Raw genomic sequence first — 24,050 nt, 5'->3', positions numbered from 1 at the left:
TAAGGGTTAAGAATTCTTCATAAATGGGTCAGTTCTGCACAGGCCTTTCTTAGAAATTCTTGCATATTTTCTTATTTGGCACACAATAAATATTCAGAACTGTTATTAACTTACATTGTGGCTTTGTAGGTAAACTTATGGAGAATAAAGAATAATATTAAGAACTACACAGCACATGTAAAAAGGCTTTATGCAGACTACCCGAGAGGGATTTTACTTCCAATGAATCCGTAGCATCTAGATGGTCCAATTATAAAGTCAAGTATATGGATTCTGCAGTCTTCTTTTATAGAATGTGAAAATATCTGGTCTGCAAAGGAGAAGGCAGCTAGGAAAGGGAAGCAGGGCTGGACAATCCAAGTGATTTACCTGGGGAAAAGTTGTACAGCATGCCCAGAAATGGGACTGAAATGAGACTGAATTCTTGCCTTGCCTGATACTACTGAATACATAGCTATAGCTATAGCTAGATAGATAGGACACATACACACACCATCAGCAACCACCACCAGAGTCTACCAAACCACTTCTTCTGCTCTGAAGAGTGGCTAGGAGAGAAAGCTATTCCATTTAATCACTGTTAACTGAATCCATACCAGTGGCTTGCTTTCTACATTTTCGCTTTTCATTTAGTTCCACTCCATGGCTGCTGCTGATAAGCAAAGTGCCAGGAGAGCCCACGGGAATGGCAGGAATCTCAGTGTTAGAGAAGGATAATCAGTTTCATTTTCCAATGAAAAGTTATTCAGTTTAATTATGCCATTCCCCCAATGAATTCAAGACAACTTAAAGGAGCTTTCCTCTTTCCCACTTTATCCTCACAGCAACAACAAGGCTATGAGGTAGGTCAGGCTATGAAAAATGGCTGACCAGCAGTCCCCCCAAAGAATTTTGTGGGGGCTTCAGCTTGCATTTCCCATGTCCCCAATCAAAACCCTATCCACTATTTTATAAAGCTGGAGTGCACTATAAAAACTGTTCTTGAATCAATGAGGATAAGCAAGACAGCGCGATCACTTGTTATTTTAAGATGATATGTTTGTTCATTAGAATCTGCAGGAACCCACCCTTTTGTAAGGGTATATTGAAAGCCACAGAAGAGCACATTTCTAACAGAATTATAGCTAACCCACCAAATAAAGTGTAGTTAGGGTGCAATCCTAACTAGCCAAGTTGGGCTAGGTTTGGCTGAGCTAACACGAGGTCAGCTAGAACTGTGGTAAATCCAAAATTTTCCCAGCCTATGGAAGTTGGAAATTATTAAGGAATACCATTCCCCTGGTCTAACTCAGCACTGCTCCTCTGCTCCTCTCCTTTTCTGCCTCTTTTTTGGTTCATCTGCTGGCCAATCTCAGCCAGGCTGTGTTGACAGAGCCACTGGTGCTGAAAGATACAAGATAAACTAGCATAATGGGGTTTGTGCCAGAACAAGGGCAGCTGTGCGGACACAAGAGGTGTCTGCCAATTCCAGAACTGCTACAAAGTGTCACTGAGTTTGCATTGCACTGCCAATTACATAGCTTTAAATAGATCAATTTATTAAATTCACATGGCACAACAACGTCACTCCATGAAGCTATCACTTTCGGCACTGAGTAAAATTTCCAACATCCATCAATTTAAAATGGGAAGAAACTGGCTCTCAGTTAAAAGGCCCACCCACTTGTTCTGGGGTATGTGCTCCAGTAACCCTGGTGTTGCATGTCTGTGCCTTCAGGACGGGTGTGGTAGTGAAGGCAAGACTATAACTGCTCAGAGACCTTCTGGGGCAGAGCCTTCCGTCTATGTGGATGCTGGTGAGAAAGGGGAAAGTGGAAAGGAGCAAGGCCAGAACAAAACTCATTGTGAGGCAGTAATTAATCTTCACCCATGAGAATATTTTGGAATTAGAAACTGGTTTATTAAAGGTATAAAAAGACAGTATTAAAGGATGATTAGCTGTTTTGAGGAACAACAGAGTCCTCTGTGTGTAGCAATGAAACTAGTCATAAGAAGAGAGAAGATAATGTATATACATTATTTTTAGAAAAACATTGTTAAACATATTAACAAATCAAAAAGTATGTTGATAAATATTACATGGTAATCTTTTAGAAACAATGTTCTATTTTAATTAAAGGAAGGGATAGTTGAGAAAGAGAAGAATGGTGGGATTTCATACATACTTTTGCTCATTCTCACAGTCAGCAACACTAATCATAGTAAACGTTCTAATATTTTCAGAGTGGCATTTGTGGTTAATATTTTTCATTGTTGCTGATAAAATCGTTGTCTGTGTAGTTTATCCAGTAGTTGCCTGAGGACTTGGATTCCTAAAAATAACCACATAAAAACTAGCTTTACATAGAGTATTATTTAACAAGTGATAAATTAGCACAGTTTGAAATAATGTGTTAAAATTAAGAAAACTAAGAAAAATTTAAATTTAATCTAATGTTTAAAACAATATTTTGAGTGTGCTCCTCTATAGAAGGGACATGTGAGTCCACATTTTCCATTTTCCAGGAGTAATTCAAGATTAGGCCATCTAGTACAAACGTAACAGGACTTTAGCCCTTTGGGGAGTAATGTGTGTGCTCTGTAAAGACTGTAAGACTCTTTTTTTTAACTACTTTGTTAATAGTACGATTCAATCAGTGAAACATTTTCAGGTTTAAATATTAACAGCAATAAATTAATTTCCAATTTCTAATATACATCTTTAACTAAAAATGTTAAAGCTAACATTCCGAATTCTGAAAAAATGACTATATTGTGGATGAATAGTTGGAGCAATAGCTGACAATGGCAACATCTGTAGGATTCACTGGCTATGTAACTGGCTACTGAAAATCCATGTTCTAGTTGACAAGTAATTATTTTCTGTCTCTGATGTAAGATTTCAGGCACAATGATCCTATGGGGCAGGAAAAGAAAGGACCCACCACAGGGGAAATATCTTTTCCAATGCACCAGCAGAACACAAAGCATGTTTGTGAGAAGTCCTTTTTATTTGGCCAAAATCTTTCCTTCTTTTCTTTATGTTTCCCTTCTGTTGATTTCAAACGGAAGGAAATTAACTGTGCTCACTGCAGGGCTGGCATAGCTTATTCCCTGACCTGGGGAAGATCCTCATAATCTCTCTTAATAAACACATTATATACTTCTTTTTTCTTCCCGCTTTTTGATGCCAAAAATGCACTGGTTTCACTCATTTCTACTATGTTGCAGACTTCTCAGGCTGGGTCTCCCAATGGGTGCAGCAGCTCCCCCCTCCCTTCTGGAAGCAAAGATTTGAAAAACCTTGCAACCTCAGCGTCTCCCAGGGACCGCAGGATTACACCTAAATGACGGCTCCCACAAAATGGTATCCGTTACCAATGACTAATTAATTCATATTGCCTGTCATAAACTACACAGTGGCCCTGTATAAATCAAAGTGGTAGTGGGCAAAATATACAAAAACAAGTCTACAGTATTCTGTCTTTTTAAGCAAGAAACACCAATGATATTGAGGGGCATTAAAAAGCATTATTTCCAATAAGTTTCTTCTCTGATGACCTTGATCAATTGCAGAATTGCAAAAGGTCCTCAGACTAATCCAAACCTTGAAAAGTCAACTTTCTCTGCTAGGGGCAGGAATAAATTTTCCTTGGCAAAATTGCTGAGGACCTTGCTGAAGAATAGGCATGAACTTTCTTACACTAAAAAGTTTTCCCATTAACAGTTCGCTAGTTCAGCATATGCTAAGGATTCTGGATTAACAGATTGTACTCCATAGAAATTTTTAGCTACTTTTTACTTTTTCATTTAACATATTTTTCATTCTGTCTATTTATGTCCCAATATCTACCTTTAAAAAATGTTCTCAAGAGAATCACATTCTGCTGGAGCCTGAGGACTGACAGTGGGTATCTAGAAGAGGGATTTAGTGGGGCAATCACACTGACTTATTGCTCCAGGGTTGGGTCTGTAAGATTTGTACTATTTTCTGTTGACAATGCAACATTACAAGTCAATGAACATCAGCCCAGAATTATCCCCCCACACACTTGAATTTTCACAGCACCATTAGGGCTTTGTTTTTTGTAGCATATGCATTCACATTGGTTCAGATGGTGTGATTGCTTGATGCAGAAAACCATGTGCAGGAATGTTGGTGGTTGGTAAGATGGGAAGAGATATATTCCCCTTAAGTCTCAACCAAGCACCCCTTTAAGTAAGCTGAACTACAAAGCATTGGGACAGTTTCCCTTTTCTGTGGCTTTCCAGCCATCCTGGTGTCAGAATTCACTGTAAACAATTACCTCCAACAGGTAATGCTGCAATACATGCTTCCCTAATAAGTAAGTCTAATTGAACTCCAAGGGACAGAGTGTTGATTAGACATGTACAAGACTGTGCTTTAAATATTTTATGAGACCACCAAGAATACTTTGGATCTTTGCTAAAATGCTGTTTCGTTTCTTTTCTTTAAAAAAAAGTTTGGTGCCAGTGTTGCAACAAAATGTGCTACAACACTTAGGAGAAAAAAATAAAAAAATTAGAGAAAGGAGGAAATTACAAATCTGCATTTGTTTGCAGCTTATTAATGTAGCTCTGCTGTAGCCATGCATCCTACAAATCTTGAAGGCTACAGTATAAGTTTTCTTAATAAGCTACAAACAAGTATTGATTGCCAATTTCCTCCCCTCTTTCTGCTATCTCCTGTCTGGTCAGCTAAAGTAAATTCACCCAGGGAAACAGTTTCCTGGTGCAAATTCACAATGAATCAATTTGTATTTTTCTCATTGTGCAGTCTCACTCTTAGTCCATGAGTTAAGAAATGCTACACGCAGGCCTATGAAGAACTACTGACAGAATAATGTGCAATGGGATTGGAAAAGAGAAGAAAGAAAAATAATTACAAATGAACATACAACAACTGGATTGTAGAGAGCAACATCTTCCAGAGTTAAAGGGACAGGAATCATTTCATGCTGGCCAAAGGTAGTGGTGTTGCATTTTTCCTCTTCAACTCTATAAGGCACATAAGAAACAACTTCAGCACCATTAACAGAAATCGCAACACCCTTTAAATGCATTATCCATTCATTAGGATACAAAATGATGCAGCAGTGGTACAGGGATTTTGTGTTCTAGAAATCCTGTTCTTGCACATCATGTTACATACATTTTCCAAATGACAAATGGAGCTTATTTTTCAGGAAGTCAAATTATATAAATGAACATTGGAGACACTCAGAATGAGGAAGTTTTAGAACTTCTAGAATGCACTGTGTGACAACTGTTAGGTAGCATATTATTAAAAGACCTCCTTTCTTATTTCAGTATATTTTTGTTTGAATACAAATGTTATATACATTTCAAATCAAATATCCTTAGTGTATGTGTATGTTATTTTATTCAAATTTAGAAACAATCGCCAGGATATGAAGGTCTGCATCTTCCCCAATGAAGATTACCTGCTAGCTTACATTTGTATGCATGAAACCTTATGAAGTACAGTACTGATCAACAACTCATTCTTTCCAATCTTAATTATGTCAAGAAAACATCAAGTCACTCCACTAATACGTGCTCATGCAATATGTGGAATGAAAACAAAGAATCTTTACATTTCAACAAGATTGCTCTCTTGGTTCATCATCATCTTCTTTTCTTTTGGAACTCCGAGTATTTTGGTGGATACCATATACTTCATTTCCAGCTGCTTTATACCGACGGAAGCTGGGGTTCTCTTTTCATCTACTATCTTTTTGGTTTGATTCCTTACAGATCTTTCATGCTCATTTGGAAATAAATATTCAACCTTCAGATCATGAAAACAAGCATTAGTGTAATATTTTTTTTTAAAAAAACAGCAACTGTTTCTTAAGTGTTAAACATTTAGTGGCAAGTGATGATAGGATTAAAAAGACAAAATGAAAAAGATACGATTAGGATGTATTCAAAGTGGATGAAGTAAACTGTGCTCAGCACCTCAGAAGTTACTTTTTGAACAACAACTCCCAGAATCACTAGCTGGGAAATCGTACAAATTGTAATCCAAAAAGTAATGTTTTCACATTCTGATTGCATTACATATAACACACTAAATTAGCCTTGTGTAATATTTAGCATTTAAGTGGACATACATGGGGTTTAGGACAGAGACTGAGAACGTGTAGCTCTCTAGAACCTGTTGGATTGCAAATCTCATCATCCTTCAGCATTGGCCATGCTGGTTGGAGTTTATGGGAGCTGTAATCTAACAACTGCTGAAATCTTGTTGCTTAGCATAGTAAGTCATACTATAGTGGGCCCTCTGTGACTTACTTTAGCACAGTAAGTTGCAAAATAAAGTAGGCCCATTTGAATCAATGGAACCTATTAAGAAGTAGAGTCTCAAAATCTCCACTGATTCAGTGGGCCTACTCTAGTGTGACTTACTATGTTGAATAACAGGATTTCAGCCATTGTCTGAAGGCCCCCCCATTCTTGAAGTGTCAAGAGATTTATCAGAATATTCCCCATTTAAATGCAATAACACTTTCTTATTTATGTCTTGGCATTTTCCATAAAACTCTTTCAAAACTAGAGATCTTCTGCCTCAGTTGCTGTGCTGAATAAGTGATTTTATATGAAGGCTTCCCAGGCACCATATGCACCCACAGCACAACAGCAGTATTCCCTGGTTATGCCAAGGAGTACAAAGGAGGATATGTAGATGAAAATAATTATCAAATCTTAGATATGAAGCATGCCCATCAGGATTTGAGGCACACACTTTCATTTGGTCTTTGGAAATTATTTCTGAAAATTCAGTATATAATCAAAATTTTAAGTGTTTAATCAAAGGGCATAACATAAAATACCAAAATAGAAGTAAATAGAAGTAAAGGCTTTTAAAAATATGTTCATGATTATCAAAAACAACATTCCTGAGAAACATTTAGGTATATACAACTATGGAGAGATAGTAGTGACTACTGACCAGATCATGAACATAGTCTTCTCTTCTGATGTCTGAAAATTGACCATTTTGCTCTAGTAGCCTAATTCAGATAGCATCAAACAAAGAAAATCTAATTTAGAAAACAAATTTACGTTGCAGCTTCTTAAATACAGCACAAACTCTATTCTAACTATTTTCATGTTGCTGTGCTGTCTACATATCTTGCCATGCTGGTAAGATAGCCAGAGAATTACTCTTCATTGCATTTAATAGAATCACAAAATGTCAGAGATGGAAAGAACACACAGGTTATTGAATCCAACATCTTGCTGACTGCAGGAAATCCAGAGCTAATACATTCTTGACAGATGAACATCCAATCTCTGTTTAAAACCCTCCCAAACCCCTCCAAAACATGCATCCAAGAACCAATAAATATTTAGTATGCAACTGATATTTCATTCAACATTTCATTCTGTTTCTATATGTCTGACGAAGCGGACATGTTCACAAAAGCTCACATCCAAATATAATAGTATTTAAGGTGCCACATGTTTTTGTCTTTTTTATTATTATTCTTTGGATTTTGCCTGATTTACTATAAGGAAGTTTTCCTAAAGTTTATTTGGAATTTCCTTTCCTGCAATTTGACCCCATCAGTTCAGGTCCTACCCTCTGAAGCAAAAGTAAATAAGTTCCCATGTGGCCATTCTTCAAACATTTGAAGAAAGGTATTGTATCAACTCCCAGTCTTCTCTCCTCCAGATTAAATGTGTTGTTTAGTTCTCAACTGCCCATCATAGAGCTTAATTTCAAGATCCTTCCCTTTTACCATATTGGTCACCCTTCTCAGAACATGTTCCACCTTCCTAAACAGTAGTGCCTAGGACTGGACACAATATTCCAGGTGACATCTAATCAGAGAAGAACTGAGTGGTACTATTGTTGTTGTTACATGCTATAAAATAACCTCTGGCTTATAGTGACTCTACACATGAGCTATTTTCAAAATGTCCTGTCCTCAACAGCCCTGCTCAGCTCTTGCAAACTGAAGCCTGTGCCTTCCTTTAAGGAGTCAATCTATCTCATATTTGATCTTCCTCTTTTCCTACTGCCTTCAACTTTCCCAGCATTATTGTCTTTTCCAGAGGAGCTTGCATTCTCATGATATGCTCAAAGTAGGACAGCCTCATGTTCAACTTTTTTGCCAGTAGAGATAGTTCAGGCATAATTTTATCTACGACCTACTTGTTCCTTTTTCTGGTAGCCCAGGTTATCTGCAAAGCAATCCTCCAGCATCACATTTCAGATGAATTTTTTTCCTGTTAGCTTTCTTTAGCATCCACCTTTGATTGATTAGGAATACAATAAAGTGGATGATTATGGTCTTGGTCTCTAATAACACACACTTAACACTTGATGAGCTTTTCTAATTCCTTCATTGTTGCTGTTCTGAGTCTCAGCCTTCTTCTGATTTCTTGGCTGCAATCTCCATTTGGATTGATGATTAAGCCAAGGTATGCAAATCTTTAACAATTTCAGTTTCTTTATTGTCAACCTTGATTTATGTCTTCTAAATGTTCAGTTGCAGTCCTGCTTTGCACATTCTTCTTTCACTCTTACTAAACGTCATTTCAAGTCATTGCTGCCTTCTGCCAGTAAGATGGTTTCATCTGCATATCTTAAATTATTGATGTTTCTTCCAACAATTTTACTCCTCCTCCTTCTAAATCTAGTCCAGCTTTCGATATGATATGTTCTGTATATAGACTGAACAGAGAAGGGGACAAAATACACACTTGCCTCACACCTTTGATTAAACCATAGGCTGATCATCTAAAATCCTTGGTGAGCTCCGGTAGTCAGAGGATATTTGCAATATGATCTTAAGTGCCTCTTCTTTTTTGGAACCAGTTTGAACATCAGGCATTTCTTGTACATTTCCTGTACAGGTTTTTCATCACAGAATTCCTCTTCAAAGGAGTTTGTCATCCTTTTATCACTTCAGTATACTGTTTCCACCTTCTCTTTATTTTCTTCTGGTCAGAGAGTGTGATTCCCTGTTCACCATTAAGCACTCCTAGTCTAAGCTTAAATCTCCTTTTGATTTCTTGAATATTCTGGAAGGGGGGGGATCTCTTGTTTTTCCCTTGTTGCTCTCCTCTGTTTCTTTGCACTGGCTGTTGTAGTGTTCTCTTTGTCTCCATGTGACAGTCACTGAAAAGTTGCATTCAAGATTCTATTTCTATCAACTTTCCCATCTCTCCTTTACAATTTTAAATATTTCTTTCATCATCCATCTAAGTTCTTTTATTCTTTTCACTATACAAATTGTATTTTTGCATTCTTCCCTAATAATATATCTGGCTTCAATCCACAGTTCTTCTGGTTCACAGTCAACTGTGTTTAGTAATACAAATCTATTCCTTGTGTCGATTTTAAATTCTGCCACATCCATCACCATTGGAACTATGCATTATTTTCTGCTGATGTGACCATTACCCTTGAAGAGGGTGGGTGCATCTTAGTCTGGTGTCTCAGCTGTGACCATTCTGCCTTGGGTGACCTTGCTAGGAGTCCAGGCTCATAATGAATTCTGTCCTCCAGATAGTTTTACTCTCAGATCCACTGGCACACTCAAACCCCTTAACCACATTAAGGTCCGCATCCAAGAAGGTGGTGGTACTATCACTTACAGTTTCTTTGATCTGGACACTGTACATTTGTTCATGTGTATTACATAAGCTTTTTTTCCTGCTGCATCACACTGTTGACAGATCCTCACTTAGCTGTTTACTAATACCTCTGGAACATTTTCATATGCATTATTTCCAAAGCAGACGTCACCCATCCTATATTTGTGCCTCTGATTTTTCCTACCTAAATTTAGAACCTTATCACTAGAATTATGTCACTAGAGTTTTAAAAACTTATTTTGCTTAAGGTCAGTCTACCATTGCTGGGTTTCCATGAAGTCCCCTTTAAGTAAGAAAGAATGACATACTTTGCTGGGTATGTTATGCTTCAATCTACTGCTCCCTCTTTCAGCCTCTTTCATTCTTTCAACTGCTATTCCATGTTTGTGCGCACTCATTCACCTGTCCTGTGCCCCATGCTGTTGGCACAGTCCCCACCCACCACATAAATGCTGCTCCAGTCTGCCTGCCACTGCTGCCCACGGCATTCATCACTCCCCCAGTGTGACCTGTCACCTGCTTCCCCAATGCTGCTGGGATTTTCTGCTGGTATTCCCACTGTTCAGGGTTCAATCAGTAGGCCCATTACAGTCATTTCCTAATATTGAAGCACTGCTGGCTGTTGGTGTGCACTTTTTTGTCTGGCACAATCACTGGGAAGATGCTGGAGGAGAAGGGAAATCCTATTAAAATGTTTTGCCTGATTGTGTTTTGAAAAGGGGAAAATAGCAATTTAAGATTCATATTGACTATAAAGGAGTTCTGGATGTCTGCAAATTCAAAATTTTTAAAAATTTGAATCTGAATTTTGGTGCGAATGCAGCTTTACAAGTCTATGATTCAATGGCTTGATCCTACAGGGTATTTATGTCATCACAGTGTTAAGTAAAAAGTAGATATTGCAGTAGTGAACTGATGCTAGTTCATCAGCTGCCATTTGACTTCTTCACAGTGCACTAACACACGCATATGTATGTTAAAAGAAATAGAAATTAACTAGGAGCCATTTGCTGCAGCAATTTATGCCACTGCACACAGTTAGCAGCACTAATCACAACTTTGCTATAATCTTTTCACTGAAAAATGCATCAAATGCTTTTTACTATGAGTTCAATGTGTGCTCTGTTTTTGTTTACTGTGCTCACCATGGTTACTGTCTAGCTAGCATGGCAAGCTCCTTTATTTTGCCTCTGCATAAAATGGTGAGGCCCAGCCTTCCTCCTCACTCTGGAGCAGCAAAGTTGAACATGGATATTTCCAGGAGTTGGGCTCATCATCACAGCCAGCTCTAGTGAAGGGCGAAGGACTGGATATTGCTCAGCTACGCTATTGCTGAGATGCTCAGAGCCTCGAGTTCCTTTGCAAGACTGCTTGTCTGGACCAAGGAATGAAGGCAGGAACTTTCCTTAAAGCTGAGCAGCAACTAAACAGGCAACCTCTTTGCCCCCTAAGCAGGTTGCTTTCTTGGCTACTCTTCAGCAGGACTGATGTGATAGGTTTGATATCCTTGCAAATTTGTTATTGGATTTGTTTTGTTATTTTACTGTTCACTTAATTGGCTCTAAAACTAGGGCAATATACCTGTACAGGGAAATGACATAATTCCCAAGATGAGGCTATGAGATTCTTATTCAGAAAAATATTATAATAATCAAGATTCTTTGGTGACACTTGACAATGTACAACTCTTCACATTACACTTGTTTTCTTCCTGCTACTTCTTAAATAGATAGATGACATTTTATTCACTTCTTATGAGAAGAAAAACTGTTTGTAATTATTTTAGTTTAAAATAATTTTTCAATAAAACTTTTGTTTTTGTTTTTAATTTCAAATTATGATTTTTAAAAAGGGTCTTGTTGATGAGAGAGGAGAGATGAGGAAGCATGACAATTTAAAAAAAAATGTGAAACAGGAACATGATGCCAAGAAGTCTGGGAATTGCTCACTTACTTGGACTGAATGAGAATTATTTGAGACAGTTACTCAGTCTGCAAATTATAACAATAAATATTGAATTATTGATTCAACAAAACAGCTAAATTTTGGGATGGTGGATGCTGCTGATTGCCATATATTGCAGTAAACCCACTCTTCCTTTCAGTGAAGCATCCTAGCTGTTCTATAGGAACAGTGAAAATTGTGTTTTTCACTTGTGCAGATCCATACATTCCCCATTCTTCTTCCAGTGGCTTGATCTGGCTTGTGTAGTGTAGCTGGTACAGTGTAACAGGCTAGGAAGTCTGCTTTGTGTATCACATTGTAAAAACCTTGGCAAACCTGCACAATAAACAACTAAAGGAAACACACAATTGTCTCTAAATGTTATTATGCAGTTTGTTTACACTACAACCTACCTCTTAGATAATGCCGCACTCACAAGAGAGAGGTAATACATATGATGCAAACGGTGAAGATGCTGTTCACCTTTTACTTGTCTTTTGTATGTTTTGTTCTGTAAATTAAAAAAAAAGAAGTTGGCATCTATCTGCACATTGGTTTTTAGAGCCCTAGCATCACTTGATGAACATTATGTGAAATTCCTAGGAACTTTCTTCATGAAGCTGTTCCATAATGACATGATCTGTATGCCCACAACATACCCTCTAATTGTCAGCCCCACTGAGTGGGTCTCTCTCTGTCTCTGTCTCTGTCTCTGTCTCTGTCTCTGTCTCTCTCTCTCTCTTGTGCCTTCTCCCCTGCATGCAAGCATGACTCCACCACCCCCCTGCATGTGGGGTTCCTGCAACCAGAACCAAACGGGCAGTGTGGAGGAGCTAGAAAGCTATGTGGAGGTTGTTGGAGTCTTGTGAGCGCGCAGCCATGCACTTTAGAGTGATCCTTGCTTGCCCATAATGATTTCATAGCTGACTTTCAAAACAAATCCAGCCGGAGCCTTCCAGTTTATACAGTGATAAAGAAAGGACTTCTTTAAAGTTTAAAGCTGAATCCTGGTTGGCAGGAGAAGAAGAAATACAGTTTGCTAGTTCTGGGGTAGCCCTACCATTAGACCAGGCAAGACAGTTGTCTCAGACAGCAGGTGCCATGAAAGGGCACCAAACTCTTATTTAGTTTGTGTTTTTCTACCATGGATGAGAAAAGATCGATATATGCAGGATCTTCTGCCTGATGTGCCAAAATCACTTGGCTACCTTTGGCTATTGTACACTCTGATCCGTGTGAGCTGAGGGGGAATCATCTGATGTTCTCCTTCAGGTAGCAAATTACTTTGGGCTGCCCCTGGCCAATTCAAATACAATGGTTTCACATAAACCAGGCCAGGAAGCTATGCAATGATATAACTGAATCAGCTCTGTGATAAATAATGTGCTTGTTAAAAGTATTTACAAGTATTGCCAAATACTATACGAATGAGAATATTGGCAGTGGCTCCAATTTGAGAGACACATAAGATTAAACCCAAAGTTGCCTATACTTGGAGTAGTTACATTAAAATAATCAGGAATTCATTTTTTGTGAAAAGAACATTATTTCATGTAAGTTCCTTTCATTTCAATGGATCTACTCTAAGTATGATTAACTTTGACTTTAACATATTATTATTATCAATAACTGACAATATTATTGCCTTCAAGAAACAAAGCTTATAGGGATGCCCCCGGGTTCCAGGGAGGTCGCAGCTCTTAGAGAAAACCCTTTGCAAGCAGCATGGTAGAGATGCAGCCTGTTATTCCACTCATTACTTCCTTCATCTGTAGTCACAGTAGTAGACATCAAGGAGGATGGCAAGTCTTTGGATCCAAGTCCCAAGTACGAGTCTGTGGTACCAAGTACCAAGTCTGAGTGGGAGTCTTTGATACCAAGTGTCAAGTCACAGGCCCCAAATCCGAGTCCTTGTTAAAAACAAGCTTTTTACTCCAGAAAAGAAGGGAGGAGAGGGTGGGTTCTGAGTCACAAGTCGAGTCTGAGTCATAGGGGGGAAAAAACTGTGAGTCATGTCTGAGTTGAGTTGCCGGTGCAACTTAAGTCTGACTTGACAGCAAGTCTTGCAACTCAAGCTCCCATCCCTGGTAGGTAAAGGTAAAGGTTCCCCTTGACAATTTTTTGTCCAGTCGTGTTCCACTCTAGGGGGCAGTGCTCATCCCTGTTTCCAAGCCATAGAGCCAGCGTTTGTCCGAAGACAATCTTCCGTGGTCACATGGCCAGTGCGACTTAGACACGGAACGCTGTTACCTTCCTACCAAGGTGGTCCCTATTTACCTACTCGCATTTGCATGCTTTCGAACCGCTAGGTTGGCGGGAGCTGGGACAAGCGACGGGCGCTCACTCCGTTGTATGGATTCGATCTTACGACTGTTTGGTCTTCTGACCTTGCAGCACAGGCTTCTGCGGTTTGACATGGTCTGTATTTGCATGCTTTTGGGTAATTCAACAGGGAGCCTCAGTTAAGAGCCGACCCACTGAATCAATGGAATTTTGGTAAATTAATCCATTTATAAATCCAAAGGACTTAATGAGTTCACTTTAGTTAGGATTAACAATTGGATTTAATCTTTGCGCCTTTAACTAGAGGCCAAATCTAGTTCTCTGAACAAACAGCGAAAACACTTTTGGCGGTGGGGTTCATTCAAAATAAATTAACTAAAAATATTCATGGACAGTATCTCTTGCCACTCCGTTGTGGTATGGCTCTTCCATCACATCCTCAGCTACATTTTCAACTTCCATTAAGAATCAAACTTTTTCTAGCTGGGAACTAAGCATGCTGGCAAAAAACAGCATCTTCCTAAAGGCCATGAAAATCAACCACATGAAATTCTTATACAGTATCAACTCTTATATAAAATGTATTTTTATAATTTCATTATTACTACCTCCTCCCTGTCTGAATTTTTTTTCTTGTTATCATAAAATAAGTCCAAGGAGGTAAGATAACTATTTGTTCAAAATGACCAATATAAAACAAATGTGTCATATCAGGGGCTCATTAATGAAAGAGGATTTGGGTGAAATGGGTTGCATTAAAATAGGCCACTATCTCAGCCTCCTCTAAACACTACATTTTAACAAATGGCCACCAGCAGATTTGTTCTGGTACATTTTACAGGACTATTTGTCTGAATTGCAATATCATAAAGGCTGCGATACAAGGATATCTGGAAGTGGGATCTGAAGGTCTTAGGAATGGACCTCAACAGATGGGAAACCCTGACATCCGAGTGTTCAGTTTGAAGGCAAGTGGTGCAGCACGGCCACCTCCCAATTTGAAGAGACACTTTTACAGCAGGCCGAGGCAAAGAGGCAATCCCGAAAGCAGCAAAATCAGGAAGCTGGACAGGGGACAGATTGCATTTGTCTTCATTGTGGAAGGGATTGTCACTCTCGTATTGGCCTTCTCAGTCACACTATGGTAACTGTTCCACGTTTCCACAGTCTCTCAAGATTGAAGAATGCCTAATCTAAAGGCAGGTGTGTGGTATTATTTGTTTGTGAAGGTTTATTTCCAATTAATTTATATTACAAGGCAAGAACTCTTCAGACCCATCCCAAATTATTATTGTGTCCTTATTAAATGCATGATTTTAAAAGTCACAAGCTCATTATCAGGTTCGTTAGAGTTCATTGAGAAAAATTGTCCAAAGCAAAGCATCTGATATATTCTCAATTTTTAAAATGAACTTATTCTGCTGTTTCCAAATCAAGTAAGGATTTTAGAATAAGATGAGAAAACACCGACTGGTCCCTTCAACCTGAAATCACTGAAATATATTGAGATTATATGTAGGAAATTATATGTATCAGCACAATTAATCTATTCCTGTGACCAGCAGACTTATATACAAAAAATGTATTTGAGTTTAATTTTTTGGCAGATCTTTGCATCTAATTAAATTAGAATATTTTTCAAAGGACATACAGAAGAAGGTTGCCAAGTCACAATTAATAGTCCTAAAGCAGAAGGAAAAGAGGAAGTCAAAATATGAGATGGGTGGATTTCATAAAGGAAACCATTGACTTGAGTTTACAAGAATTGAGCAAGCTGTTGAAGACAGAAGATCTGGAGGTCATTCATTCATAGGTCAGAGGTTATTTGACCATACATAATAACAATAGTCATAAACGACAGACTGCTTTCTATCTGCATATTTAATTAGGAAGTTTGATTGCACCTTTTGAGAAGTCTTGTGCCCTTAAGTAAAATGGAATTTATTTTGAAATAGGGATAGTGTTGACACAGACTTAGAAGCCAGAACTGCTGGATAGTTCAGTGGTTTAGGTATCTAATTCCAGAGCTAGAGGCTGGGAGTTCAATTCCCCACAGTGCCTCCTTCATAGGGGCAGGCAGGACTTGATGCTCTGGAGTTCTAAGATCACGATGATCATCTGAATGTTTAAGCTCACTTTTGGTGAAAGAAGTAGAAGTGGACTGTGCCCATGAACACTCACATTAAAATATAACAGTTAGTCTTTAAGGTGCCATAATGTTTTTGTCTTCTCTACTTATTTGTTTTTGCTTTTGTTTTGTTTCTTGTCTGATAAGCATCTGAATGGTAAAGGCTACCCTATGAAACAAGCTTTCCTCAAATTAACTGAGCCTTGACTTTCTTTGAAAGCAGATGGGTGTCATCTTGAATTTAGGGAACCTCAACAGCAGTTATTGCATCCTGATTTAATTATATGCAGAAATACTTAAATTTTCCATTCACATCAGTGCTAGTGCTATAGACTCTGTTTCACACCATTTCAGGTCCTTCTTAGTGAAAGAAAAAAAATTCATTCACTGTACTGAGACCAGAGGCAACATATAACAGCTAGTCTGAGAAATCCTAATTCAGATGGGTTCCAGATAAGAGAGTGAAACCTGCCACTCCCCTTGACTTTGTAGTTCTCTAATCATCCTACAGTGAAGAAGACCTGTGAATCTCTCTAGCAGGAAGCAGTTGATGGCACAGTAGCCTAGCCCCATTGTGTAGGCTCCTTCTATCTAGCTTCATTATTATCATCACAACAAAGACAACGTGTTTCCCTTTCTCCTCCTTCAAATCTCAGTTTGATCTTCAGTCTTTAGAAATTCTCCTTCATTTACTCTAAAGGCACTGGCTTCTCTTCCAGACAGAGAACAAATACAAGAAGGAACCCTCCCTCTCTCCTCCTTCACACAAATAACCTCCCTGCTTTGGAGATGGAGAGGTGGGAGTGGGAAGATGCAAACCTGATGAAGATTAGCTGAAGATGTCACCACCTGCTGAGTTTTGGATGGCTCTCCAAGCCTCTTCTGCACTTCAGAAAGCCAAGAAAGCAACTGTGGAGAGGAAATGGGAGAACATCTCCGATGAGTTTGTTTGTTTTTTTAAAACATCCTTATGGTGGGAGGAAGAAAGCCTCAAACTGATAGCAGAGACACTCATAGATATAGGAGCCTTTCTTTCTTCTCCCTGTTTCTTTGCTTTGTAACTGATCAACATGGCTACCCTTTGGAATCTGTAAATATTTTATTACAATTTTGAAAGTCATTTCAGACTATGTAGACCCTATTAATTTATTTAATACGCACAACTGACCTTCAACTGAAAAAAAAAAGTTGCTCAAAGTGACTGGCAATTATAAAACACACACTAAAATGCAAAGCCAGTATTAAAACCAAAAAGCAAATACAACAAAACAATCAAAAGTACAACATACTACTGTGCCACTCACCACCTTATGGACAGCAGACCAGTTTGCATGCCAAACATAAGATAAATAGAAATGTCTTTGTCTGCTGTTGGGACAAGAGCGACTAGGTGGGCATCCTCCTCCTTATTAGAGAGTTCTAGAACCTGGAAGAAACTGTTGATAAGGCCCTTTCTGCCCTCCCTTCCCCTCCCCTTGTGACTCTGATGGTGGAAGGACTGAGAGAACGGCTACCTTCAGCTGTCTTAAAGTTTTGGCAGGCTAGTGTGGGAGAATGGAGTGTTTCAAGAAGCCTGTTTGCCAGTGAATATATAAAAGTTCAGCCTTACTTTCCACCCACCCTCACACATTTTCACAAACTAAAACTGCTTTAACGATCCACCCAAGCTCATTCCAATAACTTGAAACTAGTCTTGAGCCAGTTATTTGCTCCTTACTGAACATCTTTTAGAGTGTGGGCATATGTTTTAAATACTGAAATTTAAAGCATAAGCTTGTATTCAAGGGTGCTTCTAGGCAGGTGGAAAACACTTCTACTGATACAAGTCACAGTTCCTATTTTCACTGGTTCCTCCCTCTGCAGGACCCCATGTTGTATTGTCTACTATTCTGGAAGGTCCTTCAAAGATCAGAAGCAGTTTGCCAGAGGGAATGTAGCTTTTCTGTTTGTGCCAAAGCATCCGTGGGTACAAACCACAAGTGTATTTTGTATTATTACAAAATTGGCATGGGCTTCTCCCATAGCCCTTCAAAAATAGTTTGTCATTTTCTTACTAAATAATTCAGTCTTGTTTTGAAATATGGAGATGTTCACCTAAAGATGTATCCTTTGTGATATTTTTGCAAAATAACTTTTCAGAAAAAGGTATCATCTCAAAAATACCGTATGTGCCATTCAAGCATTTTAAAGTTTCAGCAGACAAGTTAAAGAAATACTCATCTTCTGCTGAAAACAATTACACAGTGACGCATTTGTTTTTGTATAGTTCCCAATCATATTTTGGTTATTACATTCTTTGCTAAAACATTTTCTTCTAGTTACATGAATAAATAACCACACAAGTAATTCTGAGCATAGTAAAAATGTGCATGTGCCCAATTATATTTTAAAAATCTTTACATTCTACATGCCTGCCAGTTTTGTACTGAGTGAGAAAGTAACATGAAAGAGATCTCTACAATGTGTAATTCCGTTAAAGATGTGTGTATTTTTGAAAATGCTCTCTGAGACTTACAAACAGCCCTTCATGAATTCTCAGAGATAAAAGCTGGTATTTTCAACACACTGGACTCTTGTGTGGTTATTATTCTGCTTGTTATTAATTGAATTGATATATTTGCTTGTATATTTTTTTAAAAAACTTTTAATTTAATTAAATAAAAATATTTAGTAGGAAAAAAATAAATTGTGTGTGGTCTTCAGACTCGCACTGCTAACATGAGAAAGTAATGTCACCGAGTTGTCCACATACTTATGACAGTCAAGACCCATCAAATGTAAGGTTAAAAAAATCTTGTTATAAATCAGTTCAATACAAAATGAAACAGATGTTGGGACACAGTGAGTATTAACATTTACAAATACAGTCCCATCCTACTTTTTTTAAATAAGCAGCTACAGAGTAAATTTAAGCCAAATAAAGGGATCTAATGGTTGTTGTGGGTTTTTCGGGCTCTTTGGCCGTGTTCTGAAGGTTGTTCTTCCTACTGTTTCACCAGTCTCTGTGGACGACATCTTCAGAGTGCTGTCCTCTGAAGATGCTGGCCACAGACACTGGTGAAACGTTAGGAAGAACAACCTTCAGAACACGGCCAAAGAGCCCAAAAAACCCACAACAACCAAATAAAGGGAGATTAGAATTTGGCAAAAAAAAAAAAGTTAACTACATATTAACTAATAATATGCTATGTATGCACTTCAAGGGAATTACTGTTGCCTTAGAAACTACAGTATATGAGTTTTCTGCCTTGCATGTGATTACTACAGCTGTTTCCATATTGAATTAATGTGGGACTGACAGATTTGCTTCTAGCCAAGAAAATTATAACTGAAAAATTTGTTTCAGTATTCTCTGCAGCTTGTGGTAAACACCTTTAACATTCACATTTACAAATTAGTCTATTGTGCCTATTCCTCTACCCAACTCCCACAACTGATCTAGTGGTTAATATCTCAATGTACCTGAGACAGCTAATTAAAAAAGGAAGTGGTCAAAGTCATTCTTTTTTGTAAACTTCAAAGGTGATCTCGCTGCTGCTTCCTCCTCTTTACATTTTACTGTCTGCAGTTCTGCAGCTGTCAGCTTACCCTGGGTTTCATGGCGTCAAACCTACCTCCTCATGGTCCATAAAGTTACAGCAGCAGGGATCATGGTATGCAGGTGTGGAAAAGGGAAAAAGTGCAGGATGAGTCTGTTAATGATTTTTCTGACACCCCATGCTGGGCTGGATGAAAAAAAAGAGCACAATGCAGAAGACCACCTTTCTTTGCTTGAAAACTTATTCTGCTTTGTATTGTGCCTCTCTGTTGCAAAGGTGTTGGCTTTCCATGTTAAGGGCTGTTTGCTGAAACAATTCACCTTATAGAGCTTTTAAAAAGGCCTGGAGGATTTAATTAGAAACAGAAGCAGAATACCGCCACAGCAAAGACTTATACTTTCTACTTAACTTTACCTTGCCAATGTTTTCTTTAGTGATAATTCCATGCACTTTAAGTTGTGTAAATGAAGGGAGACAAGCAGAAAAAATTATGCCATGGTACAAACCTAACATACTTTCCACAAGCCAGATTCAGGCTGAAATTGAAAACACAACTACTAAGGAGCACATTTCATGGTTCATGGGGAGAAATAAATATTCACAGGATTATATGCATTTCTCATTGAACCCCACAAAACAGGATAGTCAATATCTGCTCCTTTTAATGAAATTTAGTAACTACTATCTTTATTTGATTTGAGGTGCTTCTATTTCATTTACTCTAAAAGAGCATTCCTGATTTTACAGCACATAAAAGCTACTGTGACAGAGTCTACACTGGCTGAATTGAAGCAGGCGGGATCAAACTAAATAGTGTCATTTAAGGTAGGGTAGAGGTCCGGTAGGCCATTTGGTGTGATCCTTGTGCTCCAATGGCATGCGTACTTCAAGGAACCCTATGTAGCTGGGTTCCTTTAAAAGACTAGGGGGGAAATCTCTATCCTTGCCCTCTCCTGTTTTCTTCTGCTTCTGAGAGGAAGATTTAAGTAACGCAGTGAATTAGCAATGCCCTAACTTCTTCTTCTTCTTCTTCTTCTTCTTCTTCTTCTTCTTCTTCTTCTTCTTCTTCTTCTTCTTCTTCTTCTTCTTCTTCTTCTTCTTCTTCTTCTTCTTCTTCTTCTTCTTCTTCTTCTTCTTCTTCTTCTTCTTCTTCTTCTTCTTCTTCTTCTTCTTCTTCTTCTTCTTCACAGAGTGCTGTCCTCTGAAGATGTTGGCCACAGAGACTGGCGAAACGTTAGGAAGAACAACCTTCAGAACACGGCCAAAGAGCCCGAAAAACCCACAACAACCGTTAGATCCAGGCCGTGAAAGCCTTCGCAAATACATAAAACCATAATGCTTCCAAATCATCTATGAAGGGAATTTTCCACAAATACAGTTTGTTTAAAAATGAGAGCTTGGAAAGATTTTTTGGAGAGTACTTATACCAGAAATAGTCATGGAGTACCTATAAAATTGATTAGCTTAAAAAAGCATCAACAAGCTTTCATAGCTCTTCTGAGGAATAGAGTGGCCATGTACAGTATAATGACACAGTATCATGAAATTGTCTCTGTGAAGGCACAGAGTGTTCTCAACTTTCTGACGTACTCCTGATGCACACACACATTTGCTCATCTCCTAATGTGATACATGCAATCATTTGTCAGCAACAACCCACTGCATTTTATATTGAACGAACAGGCCAAACTCCACATTAGAGAGCAAATGGACACAAAATGGACATCAGAAATAAAAATATCCATAAACTAACAGATAAATATTTCACCCTTCCTGGACACTCTTTCTCTGATCTCAAGAGTTTCAGTTCTTGAGTAAAGGAACTTCAGGGGAGACTACTAAGCATGGATACACTTTCTCTAGGCCACTGGTGGCGAACCTTTTTGGGCTCGTGTGCCCAAACTGGAGGGGGGAAAACACTGGGTGGTGTGCCGCTGCCGCGGATCTGGAACCAGAAGTGGCAGCAGAAGGGGGAATCCCGGCACAGAGGTGCCTGTGAAGCCCCAGGCCAGGGCTAGGAAGGATATATAGGAGTGCCGACGCTCCCATCTCACTCTAAAAGCAGGGGTTTTAAACTCAATTTACCTGGGGGCCGCTAGAGGCAGAGTCTGGGTGAGGCTGGGCCGCATCAGATTTTCCGCCAGGCGGAGCAAGAGCCCGAGGAAGCCGCCCGGGAGTTTCCTTAGCCGGCAGACAGGTGGGCTGGCTGGCAGGCTGTAGTTCTGGATGGAGGGTGCAAGAGGTGCTGTCTTGGGAGAGAGCCGGCAAGCGAGGCAAGGCTTTTTTTTAAACTTTTGACAGCAGAGGATGTGTGGGCACTTTGGGGGGGCAGGCAAGGCGAGCGCCACAAACTATCATCTGGGGGGCCGCAAATGGCCCCCGGGCCGCATGTTTGAGACCCCTGCAAGGAGACTCAGACCTCCCCCCCGCCTTCTCCACCTAAGAAAGAGAACAAGAAGGTGGACACTAAGGAGTTGGAGGAACTGAGAGACAGAGAGGGACAGAAACATCAAGGGGTGGATACCCGAGATTTGTTATTGGGGGAAAAGGGTTAAGTGTGTCAACACAAACCGGTGAGGATTTGGCGGGAAAAGGGGAACAGTTGGTGGAGGCAGGGGCAGGTGATATAAGGGCGAAGCAGGATGACATCCCAGGAGGTTGGGAAAAGGTTTGGATACAAGATCCCTGGACAGGGAAATGGGAACAAGTAAAGGTTCCCCACGAGGAGGCTGAACGGCGGAGGCGCCAGGGACAACAACCTCGTCCCTCCTACTGGGGAGAGACTGAGGCAAAGGAGTGGAGGCGCCGTCTCAGGGAGGAACGCGAGGTGGTAGCACGGGAGATTGAGGCCGAGAAGACATGGCATCTTTCCGAGCTCCAGAAGATGGGAGTCTTCCCGGACCATGGCTGGCCAGTCCAAGAGAGGGGTCCCCATTCTGGGGTTGAAGCGGGGATGAAGAGACCCTAACATTACTAGCTGCGGAGGGAGATGAAGGAGACCCACCGGTTATAGAGAAAGTTTTATCGGGACCGTGGGAGTTTGACGAATTGAACCCGTTTGTTAACAATGTTTGGACACCCTTGCAGGCACGGTTTCGACAGCAAGAGACGTTAAATCTTGTTCAAAAGGAGGTTGCAGTTAATGTTGAAACATTAATAAATGAAGACAATGTTGTTGAGTTCAAACCATCTCCTACTTTATTTGGTGTGACTGAAGCCCCTAATAACGAACCCTCACAGTGCCTCAAGCCCCCTCTGCTGCCAGCACCAGTTGCTCCAGATCCGCCTGCTGAAGCATCAGCACCAGCTGTAGCCGCCTCCTGAGGTTTATCTGCATGGGGTTGAGTAGTGATCTGGCGACCTATGGCTTGTGTGCCAGCAGAAAGGGCTCCACGTGCCAGCTGTGGCACATATGCCATAGGTTCGTCATCGCTACTCTAGGCCTTAACAAGGATTATGGTTACATACACTATTGTAATCATCTGAAACTTTTTCATCCAGCCAAACTCCAATCACTATTAATGTGATGAAATTAATCACTTCCTATTGTCTGTTTTAAACTGTTCGTAAGGAGAACTGATGACATCTTAGAACTATTACCAACAATTTTAAACTGCCAATAGTTTTAAACTCCACCCAGAGAGCAGTGCATATATTTTAACTCTGTTCCACTGGAACTACCTAAGTACTTCATTGGTTGTTCATGCAGTGAAAAACAGATATCCTACCAAGTATAATGTTAACCCCCATAGGCACAGATCAGTCGAAGTCATGAGGAATTCCCTAATCATTAATTTCTACAGGAGATTTTTAATTCTGTGTATTTTCTCTACATAGAAATCAATATGATTTTTTAAAAATGAACGCCAGCCAAATCATTTAAATCTCCTGAAGACCATAAACATCATCTCCAACTAAAGAATAGCCAATAGTGAGGAATTATGGGAGTTGCAGTCCAAAAACATCTGAAGGACCCAGTTGCCCACTGCTGATACAGCTGAACTTGGACAAGGGAATCTTATAGTTTTATTTGGCCAAACCCTCAGCTCTTTCTACTTTTTGCTACTTGCACTGCTAATTTACTGCCAATGCTGTGATTATGCCAAGGTTGTGTACAGCCTTGATATATCAATAACAGTGGAATTTAATAGTGATTCCAGAAGATCAGGAAACATAATGTGAGAGTAAGATTACATGCTAAAATAGTAACATATTATAAATTGGATCCCAATTAGATCTCTGGAATATGAGAAGCTACATTTTGTTAAGTTGGAGTACTGACTCATCTAGATCCCCAGTGTGATGTAGTGGGTAGATTGACTGACTGGGACTCAGGAACCTTGAGTTCAAATCCCTCCTCAGCCATGAAAACTCACTGGGGGTTGGGGCTGGAACTGGTAAAACCACTCCTTAACTATCTCAATTACTTTGAAAGCCCTAATAGAGTAGCTGTAAGTCAGATCTGACTTGAAGGCACATAACAACTCCCCATGTTTCAGGCAAGACCCTTTTCTAGCTGTATCTGCAGACCCCAGGTGCTACCT

General features: G+C 39.5%; 1 protein-coding gene across 5 annotated transcripts in view; it reads right to left on the bottom strand.

Annotated features, from left to right (window-relative positions):
- Window positions 1–1,876: 1,876 nt before the first annotated feature.
- The window catches only part of LOC110087146 (uncharacterized), a 63,400-nt gene continuing 41,226 nt past the window's right edge, over window positions 1,877–24,050 (bottom strand). For all 5 annotated transcript variants that reach the window (XM_072994314.2, XM_072994298.2, XM_072994294.2 and 2 more), the window contains 6 exons: window positions 16,787–16,876; window positions 11,970–12,067; window positions 6,956–7,016; window positions 5,598–5,791; window positions 4,899–4,998; window positions 1,877–2,312 (listed from right to left, as the gene is read on the bottom strand). In XM_072994314.2, coding sequence (XP_072850415.2) covers window positions 2,238–2,312; window positions 4,899–4,998; window positions 5,598–5,791; window positions 6,956–7,016; window positions 11,970–12,067; window positions 16,787–16,876 — 618 coding nt within the window. In that variant the 3' untranslated portion in view covers window positions 1,877–2,237. The remainder of the gene's footprint in view (window positions 2,313–4,898; window positions 4,999–5,597; window positions 5,792–6,955; window positions 7,017–11,969; window positions 12,068–16,786; window positions 16,877–24,050) is intronic.

The sequence above is a fragment of the Pogona vitticeps genome, chromosome 1, assembly GCF_051106095.1.
Source record: "Pogona vitticeps strain Pit_001003342236 chromosome 1, PviZW2.1, whole genome shotgun sequence".
NCBI classification, from domain to species: Eukaryota; Metazoa; Chordata; class Lepidosauria; order Squamata; family Agamidae; genus Pogona; species Pogona vitticeps.
This window is presented reverse-complemented; position numbering and strand designations above follow the sequence as displayed.